The sequence below is a fragment of the Hemiscyllium ocellatum genome, chromosome 12 (genome assembly GCF_020745735.1).
Source record: "Hemiscyllium ocellatum isolate sHemOce1 chromosome 12, sHemOce1.pat.X.cur, whole genome shotgun sequence".
Taxonomy (NCBI): Eukaryota; Metazoa; Chordata; class Chondrichthyes; order Orectolobiformes; family Hemiscylliidae; genus Hemiscyllium; species Hemiscyllium ocellatum.
In genome coordinates this window covers 7,084,418-7,106,143 of record NC_083412.1, presented here as the reverse complement: position 1 = coordinate 7,106,143, position 21,726 = coordinate 7,084,418, and the positions used below count along the sequence as shown (strand labels likewise).

The 21,726-nt window shown below is 43.8% G+C and overlaps 1 protein-coding gene across 4 annotated transcripts in view; it reads left to right on the top strand.

Moving 5' to 3' along the window:
• akap11 (A kinase (PRKA) anchor protein 11) overlaps positions 1-21,726 on the top strand; it is a 103,538-nt gene that overhangs the window by 37,648 nt on the left and 44,164 nt on the right. For all 4 annotated transcript variants that reach the window (XM_060833279.1, XM_060833280.1, XM_060833281.1 and 1 more), the window contains 2 exons: positions 10,627-10,879; positions 15,847-20,704. In XM_060833279.1, the coding sequence (XP_060689262.1) occupies positions 10,627-10,879; positions 15,847-20,704 (5,111 nt within the window). The remainder of the gene's footprint in view (positions 1-10,626; positions 10,880-15,846; positions 20,705-21,726) is intronic.

Sequence of the window (21,726 nt, the reverse complement as noted above, 5' to 3'; positions counted from 1 at the left end):
CCTTTGGAATTGGAAGGCTCTTGCTCCCTTCCACGCTTTGGTTTAATACTTTAAATCGAATCCCCACAGTGCAGAAGAAAGCTATTTGGCCTATCAGATCTGCTGACCCTCCAAGGACCATCCCATCACACCCTATCCCCATTGCCCATCCTTACCCTGGCTAATCTATCTTGCCTAGGCATCCCTGACACGACGGGATAATTTAGCTTGGCCAATCCACCTAATCTGATTGACTTTAATGTTGTTACATGTACTGAGATACAGTGAATACTACATTTTGCATGCTGTATTGGCATCTCATACCATACAAAATGCAACAGGGCAGCAGAACAGAGTGCAGAAAACACAGCTACAGAGAAGGTGTGGCTAGCGAGATATTGGAATTGGCATCTGAGAGGTCCGTTAAAGAGTCTGAAAATGGCAGGGAAGAAGCTGTCCTTGAATCTATTCTTACATGTATTAGAACTTTTATATTTTCTGCCTGATGAAGAAGGTGGAAGAGAGTATATATAGGATGGGAGGAATTTTTGATTATGTTGGTTGCTGCCCTGAGGTAGCGGGAAGTATAGATGGAGTCAATGGATGGAAGGCTGGTTTGTGTGATGGATTGGACTGTGTTCATGACTCTCTGTAATTTCTCGTGGTCTTTGGAAGAGCAGTTGCCAAACCCCTCTCATGCATCCAGACAGGATGCTTTCGATGGTGCATCAGTAAAAATGGTTAAGCGTCTTTGTGGTCATGTCAAATTTCCTGAGCCGCCTGCAGAAGTAGAGGCATTGTTGTGCTTTCTTGACCGTCTGAACCAGAACAGATTGTTGGTGATCAAGATTCCCTGGAACTTGACACTCTTGACCGTCTCCACCTCAGCACCATTGATGCAGACAGGGGCATATCCTCCGCTTTGCCTCTTGAGGTCAATGGCCAGCGCCTGCACATCTTTGGACTGTGGGGGGAAACCAGAGCACCTGGCAGAAATCTCCACAGTCACAAGAAGAATGTATAAACTCCACACAGCATCAACCAAGGCTGGAATCGAACTCTGGTCTCTGGTGCTGTGAGGCATCTGTACTAACCACTGTGCCACCCAGACTTTCAACTAAAATGTGACCTTAGATATACTTTGACCATCTGCATGCAGGAGGATTTGATCTTTTTAATCTGTCTGTGCAAAGGAGTATAGTACGATCTTGGTTTAGTTGGTAGCAAACTTCACTCCTGAGTCAGAAGGTTGTGTGTTCAGGTCCTGCTGTAAAGTCTTGAACACCAAACTCTTGACCGCCTCTCCTGTGCACTGCTAAGGGAACATTGCACTGTCAGAGGTGCTCTCTTTTGGATGACATGTTTTTTTTTGTAGATATTTTTATTGAAATTTAACATTTTTGCAAATTTACAAAAATAAACAAAACTCTCAAATACAAACATTGATGTACAATTAAATCATATATACAATAGTCATAATTTAACAAAGAAAAGAGAAAGAAAGAAAACAAAAAAAGAAAAAAAAGAAACGAAAAAAGAAAGAAAAAAAAACTCAACTTTCTACTAATCTAACCTATAACTAACCAGAGTGTATACCTAAGTCTCTTACATGCTCGGAATGTATAAACATCAAATATAATAAAACCCGTATTCGCGCAGGATTCCTCTCCCAAGGGGCCCCGGAGCAGCCCGGTCTGAAATCTTCACTAAATAAAAGCCCTTGTTAGGATAGCCGAAATATCTGCATTTATATAATTCAAAAAGGGCTGCCATATTTTATAAAATAATTCAGTCTTTCGGTGCACCATATTTGTGAGGAAGTCAAGGGGGATATATTCCATAATTAATCTGTGCCAATTTGAAAGTCCAGGGGGGCCCTCAGCCACCCAGTTCACCAAAATATTTTTCCTTGCACAGAAAGAGAGAATAGAAAATAGTCTCTTCCCATGCATATCCAGAGATGAGAGGTTCGAAAAGCCCAAAAGGAGAGATACAGGGTCCACCCTAATTTCCGTTCCTAAAATTTCTGTCAGGGTATTTGCCACTTTAGTCCAGTATCTGCGGATTTTCTGACAAGTCCACAGACAATGTACAAGAGTACCCACCTCTATTTTGCATTTGGGACACATTGGAGATGCTCCTGCCTCAAATTTTGCCAGTCGAGCCGGAGCTATATGGGCCCTATGAAGTATCTTTAGTTGGATAGCCTGAGTTCTGTTACAGATAGCAATTCTTCTAGCATTTTCCCAAATGTCATTCCACATATCCTCAGAGATTTCTAGCCCCAAGTCCTGCTCCCATGTTTTAAGCAGGTCATCCATGTCTCCTGAGACTCCTTCATGTAGCAAATGGTATATAGTACTAACGGAGGATGCCCCCGCTGGTCGTAAGACATTACGTTCTCTGTCTGATTTATAAAGACTATCTATTAATGTAGTCTTCCTCTGTATATAATCTCGAACTTGGAAGTATCGAAAGAGATCCCCATTAGGTATTCCGAATTTCAGATGCAGCTGCTCAAAGGACATCAGGATCCCATCTTTAAATAGGTCCCCTAAGCATGAGATGCCCCTGGATCTCCAGAGTTTAAAGGTGGCATCTGTAATCCCCGGTTGGAATCCCCATGCGCCTACTATTGGTGCATGGGGGGATGTTTTATGTGAGTTACCCTCATTTTGCCGCATTATATTCCAGGCCTTGATTGTGTTTAATATTATGGGATTTTTACAGTGGTCTGTAATGATTTTCCTCTTATCTGAAAATAAAAGGTTAATAAGTGGGTATTTTACTTGGGAGGCTTCGATATCCAGCCAAATTGATTGTGGATCAGATGAAACCCAATCAGCTATGTAACTTAGTAGGGAGCTTAACTGATATTTCCTAAAGTCTGGGAAGTCCAGTCCTCCCCTTGCCTGTGGAAGCTGTAGCTTCTTCAGCTTAATAAGGGGCCGTCTATGGTTCCAAATAAAGGAGCCCAACCAGCCATATAATTTATGTAGGGCTAGCCTTGGCAGCATCAGCGGGAGCATTCTCATAGGATATAAGAGACGGGGCAGAACATTCATTTTAATTAATGCTATTCTCCCTAGCCAGGAAATCGGAAGGTCTCTCCATCGCTGGAGGTCCTGCCTTATCCTTTCCATTAATTGTACAAAATTAGCCCTATACAGCTGATCAAATACTGGCGTGATAAAAATACCTAAATATAAGAAGCCCTCCAGGGACCAACGGAAGGGAAAAGGGGATCCGTCCATTAAGTGGGGTATCATAGCCAGACCACCCATTGGCATGGCTTCCGATTTTGAAAAATTAATTTTATAGCCTGAGAATGCACTAAATGTATTAATAACTTGAATTAGACGAGGCACTGACATTAAAGGATTACTGAGGAATAAGAGAATGTCATCTGCATAGAGGGTAATTTTGTGTTTACCTGTACCAATCCTCGGGGCCATTATATTAGGATCAGTCCGGATGGCTTCTGCTAATGGTTCGATTATCAGTGTAAACAACAATGGTGAGAGAGGACATCCTTGACGGCAGCCCCTACCCACACTGAAGCCATCCGATCTTAACCCATTAGTAATAACAGCTGCTTTGGGGTCATTCACAATGTTGAAACCCATTTGGTAAACACCTGTCCAACGCCAAACCTTTCCAATGTGTAAAATAAATATGACCATTCAACCCTATCAAATGCCTTTTCCGCATCCAATGAAATTACTACTCCTGGTATCTTTCTTGGATGACATGTTAACCTGAGGCCTCAACTGCCCTTTAAAGAGGAAAATTCATTTTGACGAAGAGCAGAGAATTTCACCACCTTTTCACTATGTCCTGTCTAACAATTATTCCTCAACCAAAATAAATATCACAGCTTATCAGGCTTACGATCACATTGTTTGTGGGAACTTGCTATGTGTATATCGACTTCTGTGTTTCCTTCATTGTACAAGTGGCTGTGCTTCAAAGAGCATTTCTAGGACTGCAATGCCCTGTGACTGTGAAAGGCACCCTATTTATGCAAATTTGTTTTGAGGTTTATAAACTGTAACAGAGTAAGCCATCTTTGGATTGTGGCATTGCAGGCAATCCTTGAAGTGTCTGGCTTGCAAGGCCATCTCAGAGGGCAATTAAGAATCAAGGGTCTGTATGTCAGCTAGACCAGGAAAGAGCAGTAGATTTTCTTCCCTAAAGGATGTTCGTGAACCACATGAGTTTTCAACTGAGTTTCCTGACCACCATGATTGAGGCTGGCTTTCAATTCCAGATTGGTATATTGAATTTAAATTCCACCAGCTGCCATGAGATTTGCAGCTGGGACTGTTTTCCCTGAAGCATTGGAGGCTGAGAGGTGACCTTTATAGAGGTTTCTAACATCTTGAGGCGCATGGATAGGCTGAATAGCCAAGGAGAGTCCAAAATTAGGTTTAGCGTGAGAGGGGAAAGGTTTAAAAGGGACCTGAGGTCAACTTTCTCACAGAGGGTGGTACATGTATGGAATGAGCTGCCAGAGGGAATGTTGGAGGCTGATGCAGTTGCAAAATTAAAAATGCATCTGGATGGATATATGAGTAGGAATGGTTTAGAGGAATGTGGGCCAAAATGCTGGCAAATGGGACTAGGTTAATTCAAGATATGTGGTCTGCATGGAGAGGTGAACCAAAGGGTCTGCTTCCATGCTGTATGTCTCTGACTCCATGTCCTGCAGTGCTGTTGGATTTCCACCTCATCTCCCTGAATCTAGCAATGGATTTTGCAATATTCAGCAAATTCCTTTTTTTCTTTAAGTCCAGTGAAAGCACACAACATCACCACAGCAGAGCATGACTAGTTACCACCCCAAATTTAAAAAGGTGCACATGACTCTATTTCTGGCAAATCCTTGTATGAGTCCTTGTGTGAGCCAGAATCTCGTTGCGAAAAGGGCTTCTCTTAGACTAGTAAGCATATAATTTCTCCTCTGGTGGAGATCTTCCTTCAGGCTATTTTGCTGATTTGGATGCTTAATTTTTGAGCCTTGTTGTTCTGCTTGGTGGTTTCAGATTTCCAGCTGAGATTTCTGAATCAGGAACAAATGTGAAGTCACCAGGACTGGCTACCTTCTGGAGCTTTGGGAAAGCTGCTTATACAGCAAATCTGTGTTCATTGGAATCACTGGTTCTAGTTTTTACTATTTTTCATCTGTGAGGAAAGAGTAATCCAGCTATTAATTGGGAAAGAGGAAGGTCTGTCTGAAACTAATGATAAGTGATGCTGTTTATCATTGAAGTTACACAAATCGAATGAACAATGCCTTTTGGTTCAGCAGCTTGGTTACATTCTCCTTCGGACTGACACCTGGATGTGTATAAATCTGCAGCTTTTCTTGGCTGCAAACTGACGACCACATTCTTATAATAGACACAAAACTGACCAATGCTATCTGGAATGATTTATTCTTACCCTGTGTCCTTACTGCGCTCACTTTTGCCATTATCAACTTTGGTTATCATCTATCTCTATCTTCTCTCATCCTGCAAGAATGTTAAATCTCTATTGTATTATTTAATTCAACACATCATCCAGCATTATTTAATCGAGATGATACACTTGTAATCTTTGCTGTTTTAGTAATCATTTAACATGGTCATCTTTTGGTCAGCAAACTGACTTTTTTTGACATTGCTTTACAATTTCTTTCAGTCTTTGCCCTTCCTTGTAATAATCTTGGAAGCCTGTAGCTTAAAAAATGAGATGGGGAAAATGAAGGCCCTGTGAAGTCCCCTCTTCTTTTCGGGACCGCAATGATTGTGAAGATAAATTTGTCACTTTTTTTTTATTCCTCTATTTTTATCAGTGATTAAGATACCCACGTGCGTTTTTGCTTAATGAATATCTAGTTTGGGTTACACTTTTTTTTGGCTTGGACCAGATCATCCTGCAATGTTCATGTACCTTGACTGTCAGTGCTCTCTACTTTGTTCTTTATACAATGCTTATGTTCCTTGCTCATCGTGGAAACCAATGACTCATTAATTCAATCCGTTCGATCACAATGTCACAACCTCCACGGAGATCAGTACTTAGCTGAAAGTTCAAATTTCCAGCGATGTGTTTCCTTTTTACTTCCCCAACCGAGTGACTTATGATCCAAGAATTTCCTTTCGCTGAGGTTTGTACTGTAGTTCTCTTCTCCTAGCTCTAAGGTAGGCAAATATTTCAGTTTCCTACAAAAGTTTATGAATTAAATCTTCATTCTGAGTCCAGGCACCAGTTATGACTGATGCCTCTTCTGGTTAAAGGTGGAAGCTTGGCAACTTTTGTTTCTTGCACTTGGAAGGCAAGTGCAAGTTTGGCCCACTATGTATGTGTCCACCATGATTATCATGCTAAACTAATCTAGTCTATCTGCATATGGTCTGTAGCCCTCTGTTACCTGCCTGCTCATGTATCTCCTTCTACCACTTGCCCTGGCAGCATGTTCCAGGCACCGAGTAACCCCATTTTTGTTTTAAAAAGAGACTTTCCTTGCACATCTCCATTGAACCTTTCCTCCTCTCAGCTTAAATGTATGCCCCCTAGTATTTGTCATTTCCATCCAAGGAAAAAGACTCTGACTATCCACCTTATCCATGCCTCATCATTTTATATACTTGTAACATGCTGCCTCTCATCCTCTGACATTGTAGCAAATACCTCAATATAAAAGTCTTCTACAGTACAAGTACCATATATATTCGTGTGTAGGTCGAGTTTTGAAGAATTGTTTTAAGCTGAAATTAGGAAGTTGACTTAAACACACAGTATTGTTTTCAAGGGGATGAAATTCATGCTTGGCATGAGTCAAAAAATGGAAAAACAAGCCAGATCTCTCTACAAAATAACAACAAAAGGAAAAAGGAATATGGCAATTATTGAATATTAATCAACAAAATAACCGTCTCCATTCTGTCTGATAGATTAGAATGGTACTGTCGTACCATATTCCTCTTACCAGTACCATAAAGTGTATGTAGGTCTACGCATGTACAAAAGTGAATAGGTATACCAGCAGGTGGTCAGGCCATCTACCGGAGGTATTTGTACAACACACTATTCATGAAATAAAAACAGGAGCAGTAAAAACAAAAGACGGCATGAAACTCAATTACAACCAAGTCCAACCCTGTCTGCTCCCTGCGCTCCCAACCCTGTCCAACACGGCCCCCAACCCCCGAAACCCAGTGAACACCACCCCCCTCCCCCTCTGCAGAGCAGCCGGACTGGACACCAACAACAGGACGGCGGCTGCTGCTGCAGCATTTTGGTGGGGGAGGGGGGGGGGGTAGTGAGTCTCCAAATAGCGCGCGCACTCACCTTTTTACTGCAACTTATTGACCGGTTCCACCTTTGCTCTCTCCAGGACAATGTTGGAGAGATTATCTGGGGTAGGGGGGGTTTAGGGGACATCCCTGTGTAGAAATCCAGGGGAATGTTTAGAGAGAGAGAGAGAGAAGGCGGTCAGTCACTTAAAGATGGTGCCTGGGCTCCCATCAATTCAGGACTGTTCTCAGCAGCATTTCAATTAGTGGAAACCTGTAACTTGACCTCAAATTGCCTTCCTCTGCTTTGTTTCCTCATAGTTAGCAATCACTCGACAACAGGTTATAGCCAATAGGTTTATGTGGAAGCATCAGCTTTTGGAGCACTGCTCCTTCATCAGGTAGTTGATGAAGGAACAAGTACCTGATAAAGGAGCAGTGCTCCAAAAGCTTGTGTTTCCAAGGACTATAACCTGGTATTATGATTTTTAACTTTGTCCATCCCAGTCCAACATCAGCTCTTCCACATGACTGGTTCCCCGTGACAATGGGAGATGTAATAGATTTGAATCTCAGTAGAGATACTAATTAGTTGGCCTTAATCCCAATCCCTTTTGATTTGCAGTGAAAATAAGAAATTGGGTATAACTCTATACCTGTAAGAACTCCTTGGGTCTTTGGAAGACACACAATCTACTCGTTGTAAGCTGATACCATTGTCTTTTGGTGAAAAGACCTTGTTCTGTGTTCTCTGAGCCTTCCTTTGATCTCAGAAAATCAAACCACCCAGGCTTACTGATGGGCAGAGGTCACATGGCATCCTTAATTTGCCCTATATTTAAAACTACAGTGTCATCTATTATCGATCAAAACCCACAGACCTTAAACATAGTGTCATAGAGATGTACAGTATGGAAGCAGACCCTTCGGTCCAACCCATCCATGCCGACCAGATATCCCAACCCAATCTAGTCCCACCTGCCAACACCTGGCCCATATCCCTCCAAACCCTTCCTATTCATATATCATAATTTTATAAGCTTTAGCCCCCAATTGATTGATGCTAATCTCAAGTGAGAAACTGCAATTGTGCTAACATTTTTGAGAGAGAGAGAGCGGTGAAGGCCGTTACCTCTGGTGGATAGCAGTTAGCAGTTTGACCAACTGCCCCCTTCTTTTATACCCTTAATGGCATATCAGTATTCCTTACAATAGGACTGGTCCTATGTTATCAAAACCATCAGATTTAAATGCAATAGGTTTTTCGTATCTAAGTGCCTGGATTGATTAGCTAAATTCAAAAGCCTGTTGTCTTGGTTAAAAACTGTTGCTTGGCCTGCTAACTTTTAATATTATAAATGTTTCAGTTCAGGCTCACAATATACTTGCAAACTTTCAAAATGCAGTTCACGAGAAAAGCATCATCTTTTAAAGGCACCACACAAAGCTTACCCCACTTTTCAATTTTACAAATGCCAAACTTTAGCTTCCTGTCTCCCAATCTACAATCATTCTACCCAACTTCACAACAATTCTTTCATATATCACCTCCAAGATGAGATGTTGTTCATATATGGTCCAATATATCTATGATTTTCATTCATATCTTAAAGTTAGTATCTTCTTGCCATTGTGCTTGAAATACTAAGAATGTGTACAAATAAGAATGCCAAAGCTTTCACAGCCGTGTGAGGTGTTGGCATCTGGAAATTGTAGCTTCCTTTGTACATTTCCTCCACGTTATGTGCCGTGCATTTTCATGGGATTTTGCTACTGGCTCAGGAATTGGGTAGATATGGATGCATTGAGTTTTTGGAGTTGTGTGTTCCAGACTGGTGCAGACTGGTTCCACAACCATTAGTTTGATATCGTTGCTATTTTGTACAAGACCCTCAATTTGAACATTTGATCTTTTAAGATAATGGAGACATAAATTTCTGTTCTGACAAGGTAATATACTGGTCCTTTGGCTTTTATTTGTTCAGATCAAAATCCCTATCAGTTCTCCAAAGGGCAAATACTTCCAGGGTCAGGTGGCTAATGAGATTCAATGCAGAGAAATGGGAAGGAATTCATCTTGGGAGGAGGAATGCGCAGATTTATGATCTTAGGCTTAATTTTATCCTGAGTGCAGGTTGAGAGGAATGTACATGTATTTAGGACATAGAATCCTTACATTGTGGAAACAGGCCCTTCGGCCCAGCAAGTCCACACCGACCCTCCGAAGAGTAACCCACCTGGATCCATTCTCCTACTTTACTCGACATTCACCCTGTCTAATGCATGTAACCTACACATCCCTGAACACTATGGACAGTTTAGCTTGGCCAATTCACCTAACTGGCACATCTTTGGATTATAGGAGGAAACCCACGCAGACACAGGGAGAATGTGCAGACTCCACACAGACAGTGACCCGATGTGGGAATTGAAACCGGGTTCCTGGTGCTGTGAGGCAACAGTGCTAACCACTGAGCCACCGTGCCACCCAATGCGTAAGGCATTAGGGTTGGGCAATAAATGCTGGCCAACCAGCAGCGCCCATATCCCACAAGATGATTTATTAAAAAATGAACTGGTCTGATGAAGAGTCACTGAATTCCCTGAACACAGAACATTAACTCTGCTTTCTCCCCACAGGTGCTGCTAGGTCTGTGGAGTTTCTCTAGCGATTTCTATGTATGTTTCAGAGCCCACCTAGAGTTGTTGGCCACTTGACCTGTTTTAAGTGAGCAAACTGCTTGTTCTGGCAGCCGTGTAGTTTGATTTTTGTTTTCAGGTCACAGGTATTTTGTATCTCAAAATACACCACAACTTGGATAATCGAGAAAAAGAAGGAGTGTCACAAGGCCACTGTCTATGAGATCATGGCCTTGAACCATGATGAAGGGACAATTTTCCTTGTGACTTTTCCTGATGAGAAACTGCTAAGGAAGGGGCTTGGTCCATCAGGGCGTCAGTGACGACAGAGAAGGCCCCTTTGGGCCTACCATGAGAGTCCTGTTTCATAATGGGTAGAGCCATCATTTGCAGTCACCATGTGGATGACAGTGGTTCAAAGAGGGAGCCTGCCAGCCATGTCTCAGAGCAAGTAGAGATGGACCTTCCAAGTGTCAATGTTGGAGGCATCGCAGCATTATATCTGCTCACATCCTTGAATCTCACGACATGGTGTAGCTTTGAGAGACTTCTCCTTCATGACTGGGCTAATGTTTCGCTCATTCAGGAACATTTGTCGAGTCATTTTCAGCCTTGTACATGCTGTAGTTGTCAGGTTTTCTTGAGAGTTGTTTCTGAGGATTTGCTACTTTCTCTTCACAGTCTGTTTGTGTCATTAATGTCTTTTTTTTTAACTGATTTGCAGCATTCCCCATCTGAAATGGTCTGTGTAATGAGGCATCCACCAGCATCTCTAAAGTTCACCGACAGCTCTGTATTCTCTGCACTCAGCAAATACACCAGAGCAATTCAGTTTTCACTAGATGGCCATTCGGCACTGACCCTTCACACAGAAGATGACGACACCAATCAGTCTGTCTCGTCCATTGAGGATGATTTTGTGACTGCTTTTGAGCACTTGGAAGAGGAGGAAGCTGGAACTGAACATGGAACAGCAGGTAAATGTAAACCCCAGCGTTAGCTCAGTTGGAAAATGTAATCAAGCGCCCTTTCATCAGTTTGAGCTTTCCCGTGCTTGCTGAGTATGATTCAGGGATCCATGTCAAAGAGCTAGAGATCTCCAGGATGGGGAAAAAAAAAGAGGCATTTCTGTCCATCGTGTCTGCTCAAAAAAACATCCAAAACTATTCTGCTCCCAATTTCCAGACTTGGCCCACAGCCTTGAATACTTTGGCATCTCATGTGCACATCTAAGCACTTGTTACATGTAATGAAGGTTTCTGCCTTTACACCCTTACAGGCATTGAATTCCAGATTCCCACCACTCTGGTTGAAACAACCTTTCCTCACATCTCATCTAAACCTTCTGTCCCTTGCCTGAACTTTTGCCTCCTGGCCATTGATCCCTTCATCAAGCAGAGACATTTCTTCCTGTCAACCCAATTATGATAGAATATAATTGTAGAATTGTTGTATGGTTAACTTTCAACTGCCTTCTGATATGGCCTAGCGAGCCACTCAGATTGTTCCTGTTATGACAAGAGGTTAAACCCCCTTCTAATTTAAACCCGACACACAGAAGCTCACCTAGTGCCATAATCTGTTACATTTCAAGAGGCAAAAAATAACAACTTTATTCTTTCAGTCCAATAGAGAACATTAAAACAACAGCTATTTACACCTCCTTTCTCTTAAACCTACCTTTTACCTCCACTCTATAATAATGGTCCAATTTTAAAAAAACCTGATTTAAGATTGGTTTTGATATGTGATTTTTAAAACAGTCAGCTTTGTCGATTCTCCTTTGTAGATTTCCCTCTGTAGATTTGTCTTTAGGTCGGTTTCGATGTTCTGCTGCACAAATTTCTTATAGGCAGGTACCTTTCAGAGACCTCTCAACGAGCTGTCTATATTTGTTGGTGTTCTTGGCAGTTCTCCCCCTAACTGTTCAAAATACCTGTCTCTATACCCCAAAACATCGGATCATTTCATAGTATTTTGACAACATCAAAACCAAAACTCAAATTTGCTTGGGCTTTAGTATCTCAGAGTATAATTTAAACTGATTGGCCGAATTTGTTTTTAAATCATGACAACTCAGCTGCACTATTGGGTTTCACAGTCAAATGTTACATTTTAACTTTCAGTATGCTCTGTGTCTCTCTAATTCTGTGCCAGCTTCCAGTCTCTCTCAAAGGTACAGTACATCTCTACACCATCATAACATTACAAAGTCTAAGCAAAGAAATGAAACCTGTCAGACCACTGCTTGACCTCAGCACCTTAAGTGACAATGGCAAAAACAGCCCTGTTGACTCTGCAGAGTCCTCCTTACTAACATCTGGGGACTAATGCACATATTGGGAGAGTTACCTCACAGCTAGTCAAGCAACAGCCTAACATAGGATCCTTATGGAATCAAGTCTTACAGACAATGTCCTAGACACCATCATCACAGTCCCTGGACATGTCCTGCTCCACCGGCAGGACAGGCTCTGCAGAGGTGGCAATACAGTGGTGTATAGTTGGGAGGGAGTTCCCTGGGAGTCCTCAACATTGACTCCAGACCGCATGAAGTCTTAAACATGGGCAAGGAAACCTCCTGTTTACCACCTTCAGCTGATGATTTGCTGCTCGTCTTTGTTGAACAGCCCTCAGAGGAAGCTCTGAGGCTGACAAGGGCACAAAATGTACTCTGGCTGGGGAGTTTCAATGGCCACCACCAAGAGGGGCTGCAGCACTACAGATCAAGCTCTTTGAGTACTGAAGGACAAGTGGTCAGGGAAACATTACTTGACCTAATCCTGATCAATTTGCCAACCGCAGGTGTATGATAGTATCAGTAAGAGTGACCACCACACAGTTCTTAAGGAGTTGGCAGTTCCACCTTCACATTGAAAATATCCTGCACCATTTTGTGTGGTAATATCACCGTGCTGAATGCGACAAGTCTAATAGATCCAGCAACTCGAGACTTGGCATCCATTCGTGAAGCGCTGTGGGGCATTAACAGCAGTATTAGAGTTTGTGGCCTGGCACAGCCCTAACTCTGCCACTACACTCAAGCTAAGGGAATAACCCTGGTTGCATGGAGAGTACAGGAGAGATGCCAGGAGCAGCACCAGTCATATCTGAAAATGAGGATTCAACTTGGCGAAGCTGCCAAACGGGACGACTTGCATGATGAGAGCTTAAGTCACAAGTGATCAACAGCAAAGAGTGATCCCACATCCAATGGATCAAATTGAAGCTGTGCAATCTTGCCCCATCCTCTCGGACTTTCTTGCTCAGTGTGTTGGTGTTTGAAATTTGTGACTCGTTGTCCGTGTGAGTGCAGCGAGGCTGACGTTTACACAATTTGAATATCAGCCTCCAGCTTAAGAACCGAGGAGTAGGCCATTGAGCCAGCCCTGCCATTCAGTAGATCATGGCTGATTGAACTCTTCGCTGTCTTCGAACTACACATCCCCATAACCCTGTGTATGTCTATTAAGCAGTATCTATCAATCTCCACCTTAAACATACTCAGACTGAATAGGAGAATCAACATTTCATGCATAAGGTCTTCATCAGGAGTGTGTTTTTCCTGCCCTCCTCTCTGTCCCGGCCCCCTGTCCACCCTGCCCCTTCTCTGACCAGTAACAGTGGTGGACTCTCCCTCTTTATGGGCATTTAAACGGGCATTGGATAGGCATATGGAGGAAAGTGGGCTAGTGTAGGTTAGATGGGCTTGGATCGGCGCAACATCGAGGGTCAAAGGGCCTGTACTGAGCTGTATTTTTCTACGTTCTATGATCCTGCCCCACCCACCCCCTCTTTACTACAGCTCTGCCCCGTCCCCCCCTCCTCCTCCGTCCCCTTCCTGTGCCCCGCCCCTTCGTCCTCCTCCGTCCCCTTCCTCTGTCCTCACCCCTTCCTCTGCCCTTGCCCCTTCGTCCTCCTCTGTCCCCTTCCCCCTTCCTCCGCCCCGCAGAGAAAAAATGAGATATGAAGGTAAACTGGCCAAAATTGTAAAGGAGGATAGTAAAAGCTTTTTTAGTTATGTGAAAGGCAAAAAAAATGGTTAAGACTAAAATTGGGCCCTTGAAGACACAAACAGGGGAATATATTACAGGGAACAAAAGAATGGCAGAAGAATTGAATTGGTACTTCAGATCTGTATTCACTGGGGAAGACGCAAGCAATCTCCGAGGTAACAGTGGTTGAAGGACCTGAACTGAAGGGAATTTATATTTGCCAGGAATTGGTGTTGGAGAGACTGTTAGGTCTGAAGGTTGATAAGTCTCAGGGGCCTGATGGTCTACATCCCAGGGTACTGAAGGAAGTGGCTCAAGAAATTGTGGATGCATTGGTGATTATTTTCCAGAGTTCTATAGATTCGGGATCAGTTCCTGCGGATTGGAGGGTGGCTAATGTTGTATCACTTTTTAAGAAAGGTGGGAGAGAGAAAGCAGGAAATTATAGACCAGTTAGTCTGACCTCAGTGGTGTCAGTCTGTTTGTCCAGTGCGTTCTCCTGAGTGTGCTTTCAGTTGCTCAAATAATGTTCTTGTGTAGTGTCAGCAAAAGGTGGTACTTGTAAGGATTTGTTAGATTTCTACTTAAATTGAATATTTTTTCAGAAAAATCATCTGTGCCTCAGTATCACAGTTAATAAATAGCCTTATTTAAAGTGACCACCACTTTGGCAGTTTTGTGATGAATGACAAGGGTTGATGTTTTCACAGAAGAATCGGTCTAACTGTAGTCTGTTTATTCAACTATAATACAGTCGAGTTGCTACCACTTCTATCAATTTTCTGGCTCTATGTGACGTCTGTGTGATGAGTAGTGCATCTCAGTTGCTCAATAAGGATGACTCTTCTGTGCAGCAATATTTAAACTGCAGGCAGCCCCACACTGATTTGCAGTTATTATTTACACACTAAGTTGTAAATAATAAATGGACCAGATAGAATCAGTAGGAAGGCTCTATTCTCCATGTTGGAAAAACCATAACCAGGGGTTCAAGCATTGCTAAGTGGCAAGGCCTTTACGGAGGACCTTTTGAGGGGAAGAATTTTCACCTGGCGTTTGTTGGGAGTCTGGAACTCTCAAGCGAAAAGAAGAAATCCCCATGATATTTCAGAAGCCTTAAATCTGAACTTGAAGTGCCATAGAATTATGGAATCCCTACATTGTGGAAGCAGGCCTTTCAGCCCATAGAGTTCACTCCCACCCTCCAAAGAGCATTTCGTTCAGACCTATCCTATCCCTATAACCTTGCATTTCCCATGGTCAAACCACCTAGCCTACACATCTTTTGGATTGTGGGAGAAAACCAGAGTGCCTGGAGGAAACCCAGGCAGACACTGGGGAGAATGTCTGTGTGGAGTTTGCACAGTTGCCCGAGCGTGGAATTGAACCCAGTTCCCAGTAAGACAGCAGGGCAAACCACTAAGTCACAGTCATAAACTATGGGACTACAGGCCAAAAGCATGAAAGTGGATGAGGTGGGGTAACTGCTTGTTGTCCAGCATCGATTTGAGTGGGCTGAATCACCATCTGCTGTGCTGTGCATTTGTGATCTGATGAATGAAGGGCACTTCTCTCTCACCACATGCCCACATCCCCAATCATTAATCAATTAATTAATCAGTCAGCAGTACTTAAATTTGGAAAAAAAGAGAGATTGATATCCAAAGCCAATTTCTGACCCCCCCCCGCACCTATATATACGCACACGCACACGCGCGCGCGCACACCAAGAGGGGTATCCACCTGCTTTTTATGAACCAATATGTGATGTGTGCCCACCCAAGGCCATTGATTCTTGGCAGATGCACAGTTAGTTCTGATATAATTTGGTGCACACAGTCTTGTCTCTCGATGGAACTCACCTAATTTCAGTCAGTATCTACTGTTAATGTTTGATGTTCAGTTTTTGCAAATATGTAAATCATTTTGTTTTGATTTATAAATCACAGGCTTTGATCCCAAACACCAGGATTCAGCTCTACAAGCCTTCACACTAGATACTGGTGAGACAATAACTCCTGGAGACACTCCACAAAGACTTGCCTTTGACCAGTCAGCCCTCCCGTTACTTCAGAATTCACGGTGCTCAAGGCAATGGTCATCTGCTAAAAGCTCAGTTACAACGTTAAGCTCAGATCCTGGGAAGCAAAGAAGCTTTTACAGACAGCGTAATGCTCCTATCTTCACATCCAGTAACAGGCATAAATGTGTGCCCTCTGTTTCTCCCTCTGAATCTGAAGACTCAGGAGGCTCAAGTCCAAGTCCTGTCATCTTCTTGGATGAGGAAGGCTACCAGAAAAGTCTGAAAGCCAACCTGGAATTGCCCCAGATTCCGATACTCAAAGATGACATTGAGGACTCTGACTCTGAACTGAGTGAATTCTTTGACAGCTTTGACCAATTTGACGACCTGAGCGAAATGTTAGTGGGCACAGCTGTGAACTTGCAGCACGGCTCCGACCCTCAGAATCCACTGCTGAGGAATAACTCTACGGCAAAGCTGCCTTCAGACTTCACCCTGCAACAGTGCGCGACTGCCGCTGCTGCTATGAATCCACAGAGGTTTGACCAGCCAGTCCTCCCTGCCAATGTGAAGAAGCCAACTGCTCGCAAGGCAGAATCGCCCTATAACAATCTGTCTGATGTCCCAGATTCCCCTCGGCCAATGAGTACCTCAGGAGAAGATAGCAGTCCACTCTTCAGCCCTGTTCATTCTTCAGCCTTCAGCCCCCTTGCTGCTTGTGGGAATTCTGAGGGCTTTGGCAGAGTTGGGGCCTCTGACACACACATTTATCACGTTCTGAACCTAGGAGGGCTTTCCAACACTTCCTCAAATGATGTCAGCAATGTTCCACACTGCATTAAGGGTTCTGTTTTCAAATATCCACAGACCAGTAGCTCTGAGCAGAGAGGAGCAGCTGGATCCACTCAGGATATACACTGGTCAGGTGGATTTGCATATTTGGGAAAGCCGGCTTCCATTGAAAATTCCAACATGAAAGACTGTACACTACCTCAGCAGAAATGTTCAAACGTGCTTAAAGATGGTATTCAACGCATCGCCACGGAACTTGTGGAGAAAAGTCTTGGTGGTGCCTTTAAGGACTTGCAAAAGGGTGTTACTTCGTGCACGAGTACTCTGTGCCATCTGGCTGCAAGACTGACCTCCTCTGTGATTCACATGGCACTACAGGAGATTGGGACAAGACAAGCCTTTGCACGGAGGCGGACTGCCATCAACTGTCTAGCAGATTATTTGGTTGGTGATGCAATCTCTGGAGCGTTCCAGGAGTTGGAGTTTGTGAAGAAACAGATCTTCAACAATGCTGTAGCCCGGTTTGCCACCGACCTGGCTGAGGAGCTGGTTTTTGAGGGAATCATGGAGGTTTGTCAGTTCTCCCATCCACCGACACCTACATCCATCACAAGCTGGTCATTGGAAGATGAAGCAAAGGTTGTCAGCTGCTATGCAAGAGATTTGTCTGAGTCGGTCCTACAGGAAGCCTTCATTGAACTGTCTCAAGTGGATGTGACATTCACACCACAAGCAGCGATTAGTATTTCCCTAGATAATATAAAAGATGTTGGAGGTGAAGATGTAACCCAGGCACTAAAGATTGTTAATGATACAGTCAACGTTAAAGAGGAAGCACTGCTTAGACATCCTGAAGGCTGCTACACAGATGCTGTTGCAGGCAAAGACCTTTTTGTCTTGCACTCACCAGAGGCAGACTACAAGATAACAAAAGCTTTCCTCTGGGTTTCTGGCATTCTGAGTTGTGTATCTGTTCCCAGTGTTGTCAAGACTCTTGCGTGCGATTTTTCAGATTCTGCACTGCACTCTTGCTGCCATCGTATATCGTCCAAAGTGAAACTCGAACAAGCTCCAAAGTCTAGTCCTGCTAGGCCAGGTTCAAGGAGCAGAAAAGTGGATAAAGTGTCACCTGTCAGCTGTGTGCACCAACTGGTAAATCAAGCAAACAGTGCCAACTGCAGTGGGTATGTTTTTTGTGACACCATGAATCTGTGTATGGAGCCTTCAGACTGTGAAACCTCAAGGAAAATTGAAGGCTTAGACACTAATGAGGCTTCTCCTACAATAGACAAGAATTGTCAAACAACAGTGGCGATGCTTGATTTTGTGGTCAATAATGCTTTTGATTTAGTGACTGTGCCTAAAGTGGAGTATGAGGTAGAGGAGTATGCTTCTCAGTTAAGTAAAAAAATACTCTTTAAACCTGTCTCTGAAAGTCCACCAGTTTCCCAGAAGCACTTTGCTGCACACTTGGCTGAAGCAATTGTGAGGAATTCGGTGAATGAGGTGAAAACAAAAGCCATGATGCCTTATAAAGATGGTGGTTCACAGGCTGATGTTGAAACTAGTCAAGCCCCTGCTGCAAGACTTCAGGAGATTCCAGAGGGACAGATGCTGGATCAGTTTTCAGTCAGGAAACTTATTTCAGACGGACAGCATCAGGACGTGTGCTCTCAGTCACCAGATTTGTTGCGAACCCCTCCTGTGTCACCGAATGAATGTATTCCTGGCAAACATTTGACTATCCCTCAGCATTTTGCACAGGAGCTGAAAGGCCACCTAGCAGAAGAGTTTCCTCCCTGTACTCCACCTCCTAGTCCTACTGTGGGTCTCAAGAATTTAGGTGTTGATAGTACAGAAGGTGTCCGTGGTCCTGAGCTGGCAGATAGCTTAATGTCATTGACTGAACATCTTCAGGGTCAAGCCTTGATGTCAACTTTCCAGACACACTCAGCAGATATAAATGGGCCAAACCAGGAGCTGAGTTTAGGGTTGCTTGGAAACTCGAGAGCCGGGCTTAATAAAGATGGGTTGTTTTCTGAGGAACGTCTTGACCATGTTGAAGGAAGTGGGTCCCCAGAAACACCACCCCCTACACCACAGCAATCATTCCATGGAAAGAGTCTGAGGAGTTTTAGTCGAAAGCTTAAAGGAGAGTTGGCTAAAGAGTTCATGCCAGTGACCCCACCTTCTACCCCCCATAACCATTCTGCCCCAAGCATGGCGGTGATGACCCAGGATACTGAGCAAAAGGCCGAGTTTGTGCTGAAGCTAATGAGGTCGCTGTCTGAAGAGGTTCTGGATAATGAGGACGATGACAATTTTGACTTTGCTGAGAGACACAGTGAGTCAAGGGAGCAGCCCAGTCCGAGGTGGGAAACCAAGGTTTTGGAGAAAGAAGAACTAAAGTTGGATATTAAGAGACATGCCCTGCATTATGCCAATCAGCTAGCATCCAGTATAGTGTCCATGGCAACTGAAATTGCAGCAATCTGCGTCGAAGATGCCAACAAGTGTGATGCCAGTAAAATAAGGAGCTTCAGGGTACCCCCCAGCAGCCTGTGGAGGTCGGCAGCCAGAAGTGAGCTACACACCTGGGGCTCCGGTGCTGAAATTAAATTTCCCGAAGAAGTTGTGGGGTCCTTGTGGAGCTACGCTGGCAAAGTTGCTGGAGAGGTCATTCGGGACGCTAAAAAAATTCTCAGCTCAAAGAAGCAGAAGGTGAGAAAGTTCAGGAAGGATGTGGGCCAAGCGGAAAGCAGCGAATCCAGCTATGGAGAACAAGAGCATGTTGGAGGTGAAGGATTGAATACCTTGGCTGATCACTGGTCCCAGGAGCTTGTAGATTCGGTGCATCACTCACCTTCAGGTAGTGCACCTGGGCTCATGTCGAAGCATTCAAGCTGTGAGAGTGTGACTGATGAGTATGCAGAATACATCATGAGAATGATCAGCAGGGAAGGTGGAAATGGTGAGGTAATAGTGGATCATTATGCCAGTAAACTTGCCTTTAGGACAGTGAAAGTTGGCCTGGAACAAGCAGCCAGGAGGATCAGGCAAAAGTATAAGAGGAGACTGCTCTCCTGTCAACAGTCAAAAGGTGAGGATGGGACGAAGGAACTTTTGAAGTTTCTGACGAGGGAGGACGCCCAAGATGGGGATCTCTGCAGCAGAGGCCATGATCAAAGACTAAGCAGAAAGGACTCCAGAGATTTGACGAGGTTTGCAGAATCGGTTGCTCAAACAATCACTTATGAAGTCACGCAGAAACTGAAGACTGCGTCTGGCATACATGGCTTGCCCAAGTCCCTAACAGATTCTTGCCTGTACGAAAGGTCCCAACTGGAACAGATGGCAGAGGGCCTTATCAAGAAGACATGGACCTGCTCAATCAAACCCATTATCCAGAGGAACAAACGCTTTCACAGTACAGGGAGTTTAGACAACTACAGTCACAGCATCGATAGCACAAATCGAGCTCTTGAACATTATGTGGGGAAAAGTGTGGATAGTGCAGTCCAGCTAAGTATGGCTGAGACTGGTGATGAAGCTCTCGAAAGCAGGAAACAGAGAGAATGCTTAGCCTATGCTGAAAAGTTGACAGAAATGGTTTTAAAATGCTCTCTAACTGATAAAGAATCACGAAGTTACATTAGTAGGCTAAGCTCCCAGACTACTGCCTTGTGCAGCAAAAATGCCACCAGAATGCCATGGCTCAATAGTAAAGCACTTAGCAAGGCAGAGCACTCTGTCCACCGCACAGTCGGAGCTTGCCAGCTAGATGTGCCAAGGATTCACATTGAGTTGGAACAGAGAGGACTTTTTCCAGAGGATTTGATGTCTGTGGCCATTGAAAAAGCCAAGCGAGATCTCAGTAATACCAGCCTGGCAGCAGATAGTGGCATCGGACAGGAGGGGGCAAGTTTCACCGAAAGCCTCGCTGCCGAAATAATGACTTCAGCTATGATCAGTGCAAGCCAGTCAATTGTAAGGTAAGCAAAAATTATCCTCCCACCACTTTTTATATCGACTCAGGTTGGCAATATTTCCTCAATTGTAACATTGTCTTCATCTTTCGGGGAGATTGCTGGGAGGAAATGAACTGGGAGCACTATCGATTCCAAAGAATTGGCAGCAGTTAGCAGATCTTGCTGTCCCAGCTCCCACACCAATCCCACCATTATTACCTCGAGATCACCATTGTCTCCGCACCCAGGCACAGTGTTATCATCATTCATTGGTGTTGAACAATAGATGTTGAAAACACATCAAGTTAGTCAGTATTTGTCAGAGGTTACAAATATAAGGCTGCCATCATCTGTTCCAACTGGGATTTTTCATATTGGCAAGAATCAGAGAGGGATTAGGGTAAGCCATGATGTCAGGTGCCGTCTTCAGTTTCTGTGTGACGTCATAAGTGATAAGTGAGCAACTGATTCTACAAGACTTTATAACATGGCATGTTTTAAATGTTTCCTTTGATACAACAGTGTCCCGAATAGAGGGCTGGTGCAATAATGTTAAACCCTACTAGGAAACAGACCCATTTGATCTGGTAGTCAAGGTGAAAAAGGCCCAAGCCAAAACCTCAAGTGACAATATTCACTCTTGACACAGGAGGGACAGCTGGTTTTCTGACACAGGCCCACAACAGAGACCAAGAGAGGGTAGCAAAGATAGCTGCTGCTGTGCTAAGTAAAGGCAAACAAAACTATGTGTTAGCCATCAAGCAGAAGCCAATGAGAGCTGTTACCTTGTTTAAAGAATTGGAACTTGTGGAGACTTAAGAGACCTAAGGAGTTGCTGGGGGTGGGCCTGACTACTGGATGTCAGGGGATATTGAGAGGACTGTGTGGAATATCATTCTAAAGACAGTGGAAGACTTGTCCTGACATGGCAGGGAGCTCCTTGAACTGAAACTACCAGGTTGTATATCTGCTGGGAGCATGTTTTCATATCCAAATCGATCATACAGTGTTATGTTTATGTTAATTGGAAATGCCTTTCCTTAGTT